Source organism: Mytilus trossulus, chromosome 14 (genome assembly GCF_036588685.1).
Source record: "Mytilus trossulus isolate FHL-02 chromosome 14, PNRI_Mtr1.1.1.hap1, whole genome shotgun sequence".
Lineage (NCBI taxonomy): Eukaryota > Metazoa > Mollusca > Bivalvia > Mytilida > Mytilidae > Mytilus > Mytilus trossulus.
In genome coordinates, this window is record NC_086386.1 from 71,603,352 (window position 1) to 71,619,078 (window position 15,727).

Genomic DNA, 15,727 nt, shown 5'->3' on the forward strand with positions numbered 1-15,727 from the left:
AATCATAAATAGTTTCTGAGAAAGTTTTAAGCAATAAACATATATAGTTTTTGAGACATGGCGAGAAACCCCCCACCCTGTTTTTTTTTTTACAAAATACTCAATAACTCAAAAATAAAATTTTGAATCATCACCAAAAAGGTAAACAGATCTTTAGATCAATATAACAAAGAAGTGTGTAAAGTTTTAAGCAGTAATCATAAATTGTTATAGAGATACAGCACAACATGTAAAAAAACCTTCCCCCTTTTTTACAAAATACTCAATCCCTCAAAAATGAAATTTTGAATCATCATCAAAGTATACAGATCTAAAGATTAATATAACAAAGACATGTGTAAAGTAATGTGTCTGCAATGACACAGACGACAACACAGACAACATGATAGCATTAAATGATGCATTATGAAATTTGCAGTCGTATAAAAATATGTCAAATTCGTGCTTGAAACTGAATAAATCATTAACTACAAGACATAATCAAATACATAAACAATTTCAAAAAATACATTTTGTATATCTATTATAACTTATGAATTACAAATAACATAATCTGGCCACTTAGCCTTCATCAGTTTCAAAGACAAAAAACTTGTCACTAAAGGAATTGTATAAAAATGTATCATAAAAGATATAAATATAAATCTAATATAAATTTTTAATAATTAAGGGATGACTGTAAAAAAAAATCTGTTTATGAAGAAATAACATCAAGTATTTTATTCACACTGAATAATCTCAGTAGTTAGGTGGGTTTTTTTTTATAAAGTGTGCACCCCATTTATTAAGTTATTATTTCACAGACAGAAAAAATATAACAGACATTCCTCATGAATTAATTATAAATTCTCATTTTTTAAAGGAGTAATCACTGATTACTTTTAGTGAAGTCATAGTCTTGTGACAAAATTTTGTCAATGAGCTAATAAACAACAAAGATTCAGCCAATCAGAAGACAGGTAACATCCAGAATTAAATTATTGGTAAATAGCTCTACTGTCGTATATAAGTAATAACATATTCTGGGTATGCTTGAAATTGATTGTAAACAATAAACTCTCTGAAGATCCATCCCCCATCTCCAACAACACTATCACATGCATGCCCACTGCCATGCTCACAAGCCACCTGCTGACAAGATGAACATGGGGGTTTCTTTAGGTTGCCCATGGCTTTCTGTAAAAGGCAGATCTTCCCCAAACATACTCTAGCTAAAATCATCTTCTTATCATCTGCTGATCTCTTGGTCCTTGGATCTGTAATACAAGATAGTAACTGTGATACAAAGCTCCAGATAAGAGTTTACAATTTTGGGGTTTTATCCTAAATTTTTTATTTAATTGATTGAAATAATTTTGACTTTGCAACATCAATCACTACTTTTTTTATACGTCAAAATGAGTTTTTCACCATCAAGCTTCTTGATATATCTGGATTTACACCAGAAAATTCTTTTCAATGCTACCATGAAGCAATCAAGTAGTTGATGCCTTAGCCTCAATGAGTTGGATCTAACTTAAAAAGTTGGAACTTCACATCTCCAAATCGTATACTTGTTGGGAAAAAAATATATGAACTAGATTTACAAAACTCGAGGATTGAAACAGATATTAAAGGGTTCTGATAAAGATCAATTATTTTGGGTGCTTTAATAGATAAATAATTCCACAATAAATTATCAATTAAGATAAATTACCCAATTGAAAGTGACATGGATTACAACATATCCATGTAATTGGGTTGCACTAATTTGGGGTTTTTTTATTGCTGAAATTGACAAATGAATTTGACTTTTATCATTCAAATTATCTAAAAAAATAGATTTTTAATTTCTAAGGTTTGATTAGTAAGATTACATATTACCTGTGTACTGGTCAGCTTTTGTAGAGCTTTCAGCCATATAAGTTCCAGTGCCAAACATTGCTTTATCTCCTGCCATACGGAAGTCTAATCCTTTGGACATAACTGCATCAAACTTGTCAGCTTTTGTTCCATGAAACAGGTAAACTTCATTGACTTCTGGGTAAATTTCATTTTCTAGGAAGGACTGAATATTTTCTGATGTTTTAATTGGTCCTTTTGAATTTGGCAAGTTTTCTAGTGGATCAAATATGTCAATATCAGATGCCTTGTGAAAGAGTTGTGACCTAAGATGGCCATATGATTCCCATAAATCAATATTTTCAAGTCTTTCTATCTTTTTCACGGCAAGTGTAGTGTGACTTCCAAGGCCTGCTGCATCACGACCATGACCTACTTTACCACTCTCCCATGTGTCCTGAACTAAACTTTCAATGGCTTGGTAAACATTGTCAGTTGATTGGATTTCAATAAGTTTAAAATATTTTCCATCTTCAGGTTTACTACTTTTCCACTGTTTGACCGATTTTATTGAACTGTAATGGGTCCAAGATTTAGGGGGAGATAATTCTGTTTGATACATCATAGAACAGAACTCCTTTGTTCCCCTAACAGTTGATTGGCCTCCTGTAGCATCGGAACTACTTCCTTCTGCTTCAAAAGCCTACAAAAGTTACAATTCTGTTACATTTCATGCAATGCAATTTCCCAGTAAAAAAACAAATAATTTCACATGCGCAACAAACTCTATAATTTCACTCCTCTGATGTCATACAACAATAGTTGTTGGTAAGACGTTGTCAATGAAGCTACATCAAAACAAATTATAAATACCAAAGAGGAAGTGACATGTATGTTTTTATTCTACATGTTTTTCAATTAAAAAGCTCATTGTCAATGTAATAAAAAGAATAACTAATCAAAGAATTTAAATATCACAAAGTACTTCAACTTGACTGAAAAATCAACAAAACTGATAATTTTAAAACTACATGCATTTTCATCAATACATGTGTTGTTCAGTTACTGGTGGATGTTTTTCTATATTTGTTTAAGCAATTAAAACCGGCTGGTATATAAACATTCCCTAATAAAGTTGAAATGAAGGAAGAATACCTTTGCAATTTTTTCACAGTTAGAACCATACACTACAATGATAACAGATGACACGGATGATGATACATTGTCAGCTGTGAAGTCACGTATACCATCAAACATTGCCTGGGCAGACAGCTTGGCTGGGTAATGTCTGTATCGTGTACCTAGGCATGGAAACGCAATGGAAGTCATGTTGCTAGTATGTGCTGTGTCTAAACAGGTCTTCACCATTTCTTGAATAGACTAAAAATAAATTAACTTTTATTAAAACAAAACCAAAAAAATTTACAAATTTTTTTCATGCTGTGAATGTTCTGATTTTGTGTTAGATGAATACCCCACATTTACTATATATTATATGTTTTCCATGATGGAAGTGATGACAGACAGATGGATGGTAGGTTAGACAGGCAGACAAACAGATAAATACAGAGGGATAGATTGTCAGACAGGGAGAGTAAAATATATCTGGATGGATTGCTTATAATTTATCCTGATTGATTATCCTGATTATTGTATAAAATATTTTATATTGACAAGTTATTTTTGTTTTGTTTTATATCTGTTCCTCATATCAGAAGCATATTGAGGAAGATTAAGGACATCTCATGCCTACCCATCCACTTTACAAAATCCTGGATTTAAAAAAACATTTTACATCTTCCGAAAATTTCAATGTTTTTACCTTTTTCGATTCAGACTTGTCCTGATTTTTAAAGTCCCCTATACAGCTATGGTAGACTTGTTTACACTTTAAATTGCCACCAGATGTCACTGCAACTTGTCCAACTTGTAAACCATTGGGATATTTGTTTGTGCATTCTGTCTGTAAGGAGTTGCCACCAACAGATACTAGTGTGTGAGACAGGGAACCTTTATCTAACTTTAGCTGAGAATTAACACTGTTGACAATAACATCAACCTGTAAAACAAATATAAATATTTGGGAAAATATTTAGAGTTATTCCCCTTTGATCATGCAATTTAATATATTAATATATCAATTCACATCTTTAAATCAGCTAGAAATTGGCCATATGCAAGTGCACATTAACATGTACAGTGAAACCCGTATAAACCGAACCTCTTCAGGACTTAAGATTGTGTTCGGTTTTGGCCAATGTTCGGCATTATCAGGTTCACAGTGCATATAATTTGATATGACAGTGCTTAAGGACATGTTTGGTTAAGACAGGTTTTCGGTTAATGCAGGATTCGATTAAGTCAGGTTTCAATGTGTATGTAAAAGACTTATATTGATTTTTGAATATTAATATTTGCAACAAAAGACAAATTTTGTTACAACTCAATTTTCAAACAGTTACAGACTTTGGATAAAGATCAGTTCAACCTCAAATAAAGGGCTGCACTTTAGCGCATGATACACCTGTTGCTCTAAAAGACTGGTGTGTAAGTTATTGTCCCAAAATTAGAAAATCCCCCCTTTTTTAAGCATAAAAATTCATAACTCAGAAATGAAAAATCTGAAATTTATATAAAAATTTTATAAAAATTGAAAGGGAGCTTACATCAATAGATATAAATAATTCACCAAAGTTGCATGGACATTGGTGAAAGCCTTTTCGAGTTATTGTTCGAAGTGTTAAAAATCCCTCTTTTTTATGAATAAAGCCCCATAAATCCAAAACTTAAAATCTGAAATTTATAAAAATTAAAAGGGAGCTTACATCAGTAGATATAAACAATTCACCAAAGTTTCATGGACATTGGTGAAAGCCTTTTTGAGTTATTGTCCAAAGTGTTGAAATCCCCCCTTTTTTATGAATAAAGCCCCATAAATCCAAAACTTAAAATCTGAAATTAAAAAAAAAAGGGGAGCTTACGTCAATAGATATAAACAATTCACCTAAGTTTCATAGAAATTGGTGAAAGTGTTTTTGAGTTATTGTCTGGAGTGTGGAAGACGGACGGACGGACAGACGGACGAACACACGGTATACCATAATACGTCCCGTCTAAAAGATGGGTGTATAAAAAGATGAACAGATGAATTGATGTGTATTTGCATTAGGTTTTTATTGTTAAAATACATATTTCAAAAGTATGAAACTGCATGGATTTAAAACAACAACACTCAATCTATAAATTATTTCTTTATTTCAATATCAGCTTAATTTATCATGTCTTATTAAAGGGAAAATTCACGATTTTTTACTTATGGTTTAAATATGTTCATTATTACATAATATATATATTCACAAAGTTTTATCGCTATATGTGCAGTAATAAAGGAGAAATTCAATATTTAATGAAAAAATATTAACTACTTCCTGTAGGTCGTGACGTTTTCTCCTGGTTTTTGCATGCCGGGATTTAAAAAACAATCATTAAAAGTCTTGGTTTTTAATCATATTTTAACGTAATCGTAAGCGCGCCGATGACTTATGCTTTATCTAATAACCATCCGATAATAAGAAGATAAAACGCACATACGTTCAATTGTACATATTCATGAGATAAATTTTCTATGTTAAACGTATATATTCGAATTATTTTTGTAGACAACTGAAAAAGTTATAAATTGATTTTTAATTAATGTATTTTCAGACTGATAAGGTGAACAAAGTAAAGTACAATAATCTGTAAAGACAATATGTTGGTGTACTCTTATTGACCTTTTACTATCTCTGCTATGACTTGGTTGATACGATGTGTGTATTCACGGTTCTGTAGCAATACTCGTAGATGGCTTGTAAATTGTTATTTGCACTTCGGTATTTAACCACGCCTCTCTGGCACACCTTGCCAGGTGTGACTGTCTATTCGGATCAGTGAATTATAAGACAAGGGGAGCATCCAATACACATATTTAAAATATATATTCAAGTTGGTGACAAATAAAAATTGATCGCCGTGGAATTATTTAATTATGTTTGGTGCTATTATTTATTTGAATTCAAATAAGTTAATTTACTAAGAAATACACAATTTTTGGTTAAAGACGGGAAACTTAATTCATATGTCCGATTGAAATGATTTACACCTTTTGTCCTTGATTGATGTCTAATAAAAAGGAGAACTTAGAAATTATAAATAGCTTTACCAAAGTATTTTTATTTGTCTTTATTAGGCAAATAAATGAATGAGAACACTTAGATTTAGACTTTTTAAAAGCCACGTACAAATTAATAACTGGAACTCACTGAAGATAACTCTACCGAAGCGGAATATAATATGAACGAATAAAGAAAAAAATACTTTTGTACTTGAGAAGTCTTAAAACATTGACAGCAAATTTAAGGTCTTCTTGGAATGGAATCGAAAAATTACGAATATATATTCTTTATCAAGTGTGAAAAACATCAACCAAATTTAATCATAATCTGGGACATCCTTATTAAAGTAGTCTTCGTCTCACAACGTATAATACTTAATAACTATTTGACCAAAGATGTTTAAAAACAAAAGACAACAAATTTAATGTCATCTTTCCCTATTTTTGAATGTAATTATAAGTCTGTTCAACTGGCAAGAATACCCCTAAAGCGGACAAATATCTGACAAGCAGTTTATTCTTTAAATTTGCTGTCATTGAATATCAAGAAAGAAAAAAAATCCCGAAAATGATTTGAAACTTTAATACTCAATAGCTTTCCTAGAAAATATTCACATCCCTCGGGGATTATTAGTGTACGTCCAGTTGCATATGTCGGAACAGTTGTGGTGATGACGAATTTCTTTCTTTATTCGAGAACAATCTAATTGATATATAAATCTATGATTTTACTATGTTCATAACTTCGATGAACCAAAGCAAGTTATAGATCGACCTGTATTTAAATCAAATTGGTCCTCTTCTTCTTCTTCTTCTTTTGGTATACAATAGTCTATCGAATTGGATGATTACATACTGTTGGTATACGTGGACTAGTCTATTTACAAAACTTTTACCCCAATTTGCACAAAATGTATGTTTCTTTCTTATGTTCAATGTATACATGTATATATTTTAAATTGCGCTGTAGTACCGTAACTTTCTATCCGGGCGTATAAACGAATCGTCGACAAGTGTGCACATTTTTTTAATCAACATTTCTGGAATGATCCAACTATGTCCTTTACTATTGACAACGAGTAAATATTACATTGTCCCAGAGACATATAATACAATTATATGTCTCTGATTAGAGACATATAATACAATTATATGTCTCTGATTTTCCCCAAATTAACCCTTGGAAAAATACGTATATTTGTATATCTTCAATTTTTTTTAATTTTTTTTTTGGTATCATATTTTTTTTTTATTTATGAACTTGCAGGCCCGACAGGAAATCGCTTGATTACCTGGTCGTGTCACCTTACACCCCTCACAATACCTTTGGGAGTAATACCTTAAGCCATGCGGGTGATCAGTGGAGCGAAGATCCTAATTTATTTGAATAAAGTATATTACTTTAAAGAATTATGAACGAATTAGATTTTCGAAAACAATTTTCACGGAACTCTTATTTATGATTTGAACTTTGACTTTTTAACTAATTCCAATATTAACAGTTTAAAAATAACAGACTATATGGTTATTAAAAATATAAGAACATTTTCCGAATCAAGTTAGTTAGTCAGATAAAACAACCGTACGATTGACAAGATATCGACACGTAATTACGACAACATCGGTTACTGTAGTTTTGTTTCTTTATGGTTTATAGACATATCGTGATTTTTATTTGGACAAGATAACAAAATGGCGGAACGCAAAGAACTGATACTCAAAATTTAAAATCGATGGTGATCTCTTATCTAGCGGAATAAAACTTTAATATTTATAAATTTGAGCATTTTTATACAGAATGGACATAATATGAATTTTTGATTTTTTTGCGAAGTTTCCCTTTAATGTCTATTGTAGTTTAAAAATTTTGTGGTTATGAGATGTGAATCTTTCTGTCTTAATCAGAGCATTAATGCATATCAAAGCTATAAGAAAATGGATTCTAAATCTTAAAAAGTCTTCTGTTTTAAATAAAAGAGAAATGATAAAATAGTCACAAAAGAAATAAATGGTCCTCAAGTTTTTTCTGGGAAATACTATGTCCCCACCCCACAGGGAAGACAATTTTTTTGTCAATTTATATGGGTTGTTGCAAGTGTATGCAAAGGGAGTGTTATTTTTATTTATGTTTATTTCTTTGGATGATGGATTACATTAAACAAAAGGTGCAGTCTCTGAGAGGACATAGTATTTACTGGAACAGCCCTCATTATAATGTTCATTTATTTTATTTGTGATGACTCAGTTTTTTTAAATTCTTTTTGACTACTTATCTTTAGCTTGTTGATAAATTTTATTTGTCAGACTAATCACAAGTTGACTCATTTTTCTTTTTGGCTGGTCATATTTTCCTCATTTATACTCACATCTTGGTCTTGTATTTTGTCTATTTTGACCTGAACTTTAGTGTTTCCTATCTGAGTACTTAATACATCTCTGCAATGGACAGCTAAAATCAGAAAAAAAGAAAAACTGTTTACAGGAAATTTTAATTTTCAATATAAATAAAAGAGATATGGGGAATACTCAAATGAAAAAAACTATTTATAGTTGAAGATAAATGTCATTTTCAAGCATAATTTGAAATGTGTTATTAAATCTGAGGTAGAGTGTTGTAGAATACCAATATTTGATAAGTTTCCTTATAATTTTATTGTAATTGTATAATTGACTTACATTGATTATTAAAAGATCTCCATCTCTTTACTTCAGCAACAAAAGCCTGAAATGTACCAAAATATCTGTAAACCAGTACAATAATATGTTACCCCACAAGGTGCATTTGTATTAACAGACTTGTATAGAATATTTGAATATCTTGAATTTGAAATAATATCCATAAGTCAACATGGTCAATATATTGGTATGAGGTCTCTATTAAGCATTCATGTCAGGACCTATAATTATTGCTGTGTTTAGGCCATATAGCAGTGTATAGTGACCAATAGCTGTTAATTTCTATGTCATTTGGTCTTATGTGGAGAGTTGTCTCATTGATCCACATCATCTTTTTCAATACAAAAACCATTAAAGACTAATAAAATGATTTATACAATTATAACTATTGTTTCGAAGAAAATACCCAAAACTTAATATACTAAGAATGCTTTTTAAAAGTAAAAGTAATCAAGCATTGATAAAGATTTGCTTATGTGGACCTGTGAGCTTAAAGTTAAAATCAAACTTACATTTAATGTCCTTTGGTCAGAAGAGTGTATGACAAATCTGATGTCAGTTATAGAAGTATCAGTGTGGTGCTGCAAGTATTCTTGGATGTAGATACATTTAGATTTAGCAGCTGCTCTCTTAGGGAACCTGAGGTATCCAGTGGTCAGTCCAGGAATAGCCATTGATGCCAAACCTCTTTTGTCCATTTCTGTTAGGCTTTTCTCTATGAATGATTTGTGGACCTGAAAATGTTAAATATGTGTGATATATATGTTACATGTAACAATGCAAGGGGAATAACTGAAACTTCTATTTTTGCATCAAATAGATATGTGAGAAAAATCATAAGACTTTTACTGCTCATAGTATTTTAAAGATATACTGCAAATCGTCACTTTTTGTCTTTAACACAAAATTGTCCCATTTGCTATTATGTCCATCTCCTTGCAGAAGAAAATATAAATACAATTTAGTTTTCCTCTTCAAAATCTCTGATCACCAAATTGAATATAAATGATTATAAAGAAAGTTGCTTTATAAAATTATCTCCCTTTACAGGCCTTGTCAATCATTTCTTATTGTGCTTGTCCCATTAAGTTATTGCGTAGTTATTATAACTGACCTGTCCAAAAGGAATTCAACTGTATGTGTATTTTGTCAAAAAAGAACAATAAAATTATATATATTTTGAATACAAAATATAACAAAACAGCCATTTAGACTTATCCAATTGTAATAGCACTGCTTATTAAGATATATCACTGTGGATACCCTTTCATTATCAGTTTGGTGAGCTGAAAAATTATTTTTCTGATTGGCAAAAAATCTTGATGCTTGAATATGATAGGAGTCTTTCCATATTTCTGTTCATGCTGTTTAGATCAATGTATTGCCATTTCTCAAAAAAATGTTAATGAAAACATTTGAATTTGGATGGAAGAATTTTTCTTTAAAAGAGTGCAAATTTCAAAGAAGTTTTTATCTTTTATTACATTTTTTGTTCTGTAAAATTTTCTTAGAACTTTTTTTAGAGAGTTTGGACATTTTAAAACTAGAAAAATTGTAAAAAATCTGCAGAAAAACCTGTAGCTTAAAATTAACTGTCTGTTTAGACTTCAGCATGAAGTTTGTCTGTATTTTTTCTATTGTTTGTTTGCTGTCTCATTGGAGTATACTCTCCATTTTCCCTTATCCATGCACATACCTGTTTGGAATTTGTTTCACTCCATTTCAATAAAGATGTATGGAAGACATGCTGACATTTTAGGTTACCTCCCCCTGTTATTGCTACTTCACCAGCCTGTATCCCAGTTGGATATTTCTCTTTACACTCTGTCTGTAAACTGTTACCAGCAACTGTTAGTAGAGCTTTAGATGCTTTACCAGCATTTAGGTCTAACTTCTTTGATGTGCTGTTTAGAATGACATCAACCTGAAATTCAACATGGTCAAGGTTACTATACTGTATTTTCAGAAATTATTATAATTAATGCTAATAATGCAACTGGTCAAGTCTCACAAAAATTAAAACTTGCACACTGATATTTGATACAATAATCTATATGACTATTTTCCTGAAATTGAAATAATTAATCAATTTTTTCATTCTTTAAAAATCACGATAAGAAATGCATGCGATTATTTCTAAATTTACAGTATGAATGTACTTGCATTGCATCTATAAATCTTGAACTGATTTAGTAAACACGAATTAAAACAGTTGTTGGGTATACAACTATATATATATATATATATATATAAAACACGCTCCATCCATTGACACAAATAGTATGAAATGTCATCTAGTGTCCAACATACATGACATAGAGTATTCAACAATAGAGACCTTTAGTTTCTTACAATATATGCCAAAGGCTCATTATAAATTGCACAAAGTCTAGATATTTATACCTAGCTGTGACTGGGAAGGTGAATTCATTTTTTGTGAAGGGTAATTAGTTCCTGCACCACTAGGAAACCCTGTTATCTGTGTCAAAATTGTAACAAGTCATAAAACTTATTACCTAATAAGTACCGGCCCATAAGTACTGCAAATTCAGAAATTATTTCGATGTTTTTATTAATGCGAAAAAAGTGACAGGGTTACATTCACAACAATTGAAACTTGCATTTTGAATTTTGTTATATGAATTAAACAGGATTTTTCTCAATATTGCAAAAATTAAAATCGCAGTTTAGTCTAAAATGACAATAATTTGTGAATTTACAGTACTAGTTTTAAACTATTACATTGCTATTTATAAACTGAGGAGGGAACATCTATAATGTGTTTTGAACTTATTCTCACCTGTTGGTTAGAGATGTCACCCTCTACAACTGATATTGTAGTTCTGCCAACTGTTATTGATACTTTGACTGTACCTTTAAAAAGAATAAAATCCTTGTTAAATATTGTAACAATTAACATTTCAATGTTAATTTAAATTACTCATTCCAGGTACTACACACTTCAGCTACTTTAGCATAGATATTTTTTCTGTACTAAAATTTTGCAGTCCTGGAAATTTACTTTTAATATTCATGAAGTACTATTTTGTTACTACATAATTATGGTAATATTTAGGTACCTGTATTTTACAGTACTGTATTTGTACTTAAAATTTAGGTACTACAGATTTTTGGTTACTATCGTCACATTTTTCAGCATTTTGTTAGATTTTTCTATTTCAAATCTCTCAAAGTTAGGATTTTCAAACATGGATTATTGTATTTTTTCTGTACAAAAATATTTAGTGCAAATCAAGTACTGTAAACAAGTACCCAAATTTTACCATAATTTTAAAGTAAAGAAATAGTACTAAATATTAAAAGTAAATTTTCAGTACTGCATATTTTTAGTACAGAAATAGTACCTAGATGCAAAAGTAGCTGAGTAAATCTGAATGTTTTATTGTTTTTAGATATAGGAAGATGTGGTGTGAGTGCCAATGAGACAACTCTCCATCCAAATAACAATTTTAAAAAAGTAAATCATTATAGGTCAATGCAGGGTCTTCAACACAGAGCCTTGGCTCACACCGAACAACAAACTATAAAGAACCCCAAAATTACTAGTGTAAAACCAAGTGGTAAAACCATTCAAACGGGAAAACCAACGGTCTAATCTATATAAAATATATGGCTGTTTAGTTTAAACACTTATTCTCTTATAGAATCTAAAGTTGATAAGTGTTCCATTGGCAATATCAATGTTGCCACATTTTCTATTTCTTTCTATTTATTAAAAACTGGTTACCTGAAAAGAATGTACTGGTATCCCTTTCTGGATCTTCATCTTCACTGGAATCCAAAGTGAAGGAAATGTCCAGTGAACTATCATCACTGTCAGACATTTTACCTCTGAAAAAATACAGCCAATTGTAAACAAAAATGAAAAGAAATCATGTGAAGATCAAAATCAAAATTATTATAACAATTAAAATAAAATAAGAAGATATGTGGTATGTATGAGTTCCAGTTAGTCACCTCTTCATTCAAGTCACAATTTATAACTAGAGGCTCTAAAAAGCTTGTGTCCCTAACCTTGGTCTATGTGTATCTCAATCATTTGTTAAACAAATGAAACTGCTAACTTCTGCTCACTGTTTGTACACCCCCCAAAATGTAAGTGTTCGGTAAACAGGAAGTTATTAAGCGATGAATCTAAAAACGCATCTGAGACTCGCTATAGCTGATTTGAATAAATCACGAACCGAATTTCAGAAATTCTGCTGATGTAGTTCCTGAGAAAGATGCGACGAAATATATTTTTATTTCTGAAATTGCATATTGGACTGATGACTGATGGCAAATGATGAATGGACGGACAAACAGATCGAGGTAAAACAATATACCCCTACTTTTTTCAATTTTTTTCCAGTAATGGGGCCCAAACTCCAGCTGAACTCTTTCAAACCTCCATAACTTTGTGACTCGGCAATTAACTCATTTTTATCATATTTGTTTTATGGGTGCACACAGATTCATAATGTGGTGTAAGTCATACCACTTTGTGTTAAGTCTGTCGTAGAGTTTATATTATATTTTGAAGGTATTTTAAAATCACTGGTCAGAGTTATTCACCTGTATATGAAATTAAAACCCACAAAAAATGTGTTATGTACAAATGTATGTTTTGTTCCAACTTGAAAGTGAAAGTTGAAACAGAAATCCTTTTATTTAAATTTGTGGATCTTTAGTGAACCGGTGTTACCTTTATCACATGTTACCAAATGTAAATGACTTTTTTTGTATGTTTGATTTTGTTTGCTTACCAACTTATTCAATCTTGATAAGCATAAATTTGGATCCATGTAATGATCGTCATTTAAAACTTCCCTTTCTGTGCTATAAATAAATTGAAATTTAGCGGGAAAATGATTGTGAGAAAAATAGTATTCAGCACCGCTCTCGTGCCTCATTAAAAAAATAAAATGTAAAATTACAAGATAAAACTATGTAAAATTTAAATAGAACTGTTTAAACAAATTGCTAACAAAATACTAGTGCTATAATTCAATGCATTTTACATGTCAAGTCCAAGTACATACAAAAATTTGCTTATTTTGAGCAAGATATTTTGGCAAACTTTTAATTTAGTTTGTGCTTACTAGATAAATGTTCACATGTCTGATTAATCTTTTATCATAATATATTGTCCTACAGCTATACTGGATGGGAGGTTGCAATAACAACAAATCTTAATTGGTTTCCTACCTCAATATAAATTTGATAAAAATCACAATGTTAACAAAAGATTATAATTCAGGGTAAAAGAAAATAATAATATTACTTAATTACAACATATTTTTTTTGTCAAATATGTAAATGTACAATTTAAAATTGTGAATAATTTTTATATGTACAATATATTTTACTAAGGCCAGAGACATAAAATTGTAAAGCTCGTATATATGTCACTTCTTATGCTATAAATGATGACTTTTCAATACTGTAACAGTTAAAGTATACAGATCAATTTACATGCTTTATAAAGTAAACCAAACTATCTTAACTTGTTAGATATTTATTAAATAAGATTAACAAAAAAAAACATTAAATGACCATAAACACAGCTCAAAATGTTTTCATTGTAATCAGAATGTAATCAAAAAGAAATCAGGATAACAGGGCATTTTGATTAAAATAAATTACATGTAATCAGATTTTTGGCTGATTAATGATTACAATGTATACTTTAAAAAAATGTAATCAATTACAGCTGATTAACGATTACAATTACAATTCCCCCATACACATGAAACGAATTTACATATTATCGAGCCCATGCCCTGTTAATGGTTTAGTTAATACTTTTTCACAATTTTGATAAATGTTTTACATAATTATACATAAAATCAAATATCGGTGAACAGGGATTTGACAGCTAGTGACCACCTTCTATGATAATGATATTTTGGTTAAGAAAGCTCAGATCCGAGGATGTTTATATATTTTCTTTTCAAACAAATATATGTAAATCCAAATTTTAAAGAGGGTATGAATCATGTTGAAAGCAGACATTTTCGTTTTACTTATTTCGGTTTTAATCTTTATAGGGTTTTTTTTTTGTATGTCTCATATGGTTGACTTATTTTTGGGACTATTATAATTATATTTACAGATCCATCTTATTTGAATGGGATAAAAATTGAAGTGAATAATCCTTGCACAAAATAAAGACAATTTTGACTTTCAAAGATTTTTTATAGTCTATCTGACTAGGGGAGAAGCTCTTAGCGTTTAGTGTGACCTTTCCGCATATAAAGAAGTAACTTGCCTTCGATCATGCTAACCAAAACAATCCTTCCAGTAATACGATGATACGGACATTTGTTTCACTCCTCATGTGTCATTAATTAAAGGGTTCATGACAATACTACAAAAACAGTTAAAAGAATTCTTGAAGGCAACATACAATCTTAACCATTATAGTGATATAAGCATTACAGTGGCGGTTCGAGGGGAGGGGGACACCCTTTTGTTTGTTTGAAACCATATACTTTTGTTTCATTTGTGCAAATGTTTTTTTTTTGTTCAGTTTTTTTTTGTATTCTATATGAAGAATACAAGAACAGGAAACATTTACAAATTAAACATACTTTAACAGATTTTTTTTAAATCAAATTAATTTTGCAAAATAAAATTTAAAATAAATGTTAAAAAAATGATTGTTTGGCTCATTTATAGGCAGCAACTTTCCAGTGGGAAATCGAGAATGGAAATGGGGAATGAGACAAAGAGACAACAATCCGACCATAGAACAGACAATAGCAGAAGGTCACCAATAGGTCTTCAATGCAGCGAGAAACTCCTCACTCGGAGACGTCATTCAGCTGTCCCCTAAACAAAATGTAAATTAGTTCAGTGATAATGAACGCCATACTAAACTCCAAATTATACACAAGAAACTAAAATAACACAAGAATAACAAAGGCCAGAGGCTCCTGACTTGGGACAGGCGCAAACATGCGACAGGGTTAAACATGTTTATGAGATCTCAACCCTCCCCCTATACCTCTCGCCAATGTAGAAAAGTAAACGTATAACAATTCGCGCATTCAAATTCAGTTCAAAAGAAGTGTG

General features: G+C 30.6%; 1 protein-coding gene across 1 annotated transcript; it reads right to left on the reverse strand.

Moving 5' to 3' along the window:
* Positions 1–252: 252 nt before the first annotated feature.
* Positions 253–12,498, reverse strand: LOC134696601 (protein mono-ADP-ribosyltransferase PARP15-like). The gene is made up of 10 exons (XM_063558463.1): positions 12,399–12,498; positions 11,451–11,524; positions 10,347–10,574; positions 9,163–9,384; positions 8,651–8,696; positions 8,341–8,423; positions 3,644–3,880; positions 2,977–3,201; positions 1,864–2,524; positions 253–1,256 (listed from the first exon to the last, which is right to left on the reverse strand). The coding sequence occupies exons 1-10, from the start codon at positions 12,493–12,495 to the stop codon at positions 994–996; spliced, it is 2,136 nt and encodes a 711-aa protein (XP_063414533.1). The 5' UTR covers positions 12,496–12,498; the 3' UTR covers positions 253–993.
* Between the last annotated feature and the right edge of the window lie 3,229 nt (positions 12,499–15,727).

What these genes read in the sequence shown, in the direction of transcription:
- LOC134696601 (XM_063558463.1), bottom strand. Translation starts at nt 12,495, where the DNA reads ATGTCTGACAGTGATGATAGTTCACTGGACATTTCCTTCACTTTGGAT. An exon ending in GTGACATCTCTAACCAACAG is followed by an intron (nt 10,575 to 11,450) that starts GTGAGAATAAGT and finishes GTTGAATTTCAG; the next exon opens with GTTGATGTCATTCTAAACAG. An exon ending in GAGATCTTTTAATAATCAAT is followed by an intron (nt 8,424 to 8,650) that starts GTAAGTCAATTA and finishes TTCTGATTTTAG; the next exon opens with CTGTCCATTGCAGAGATGTA.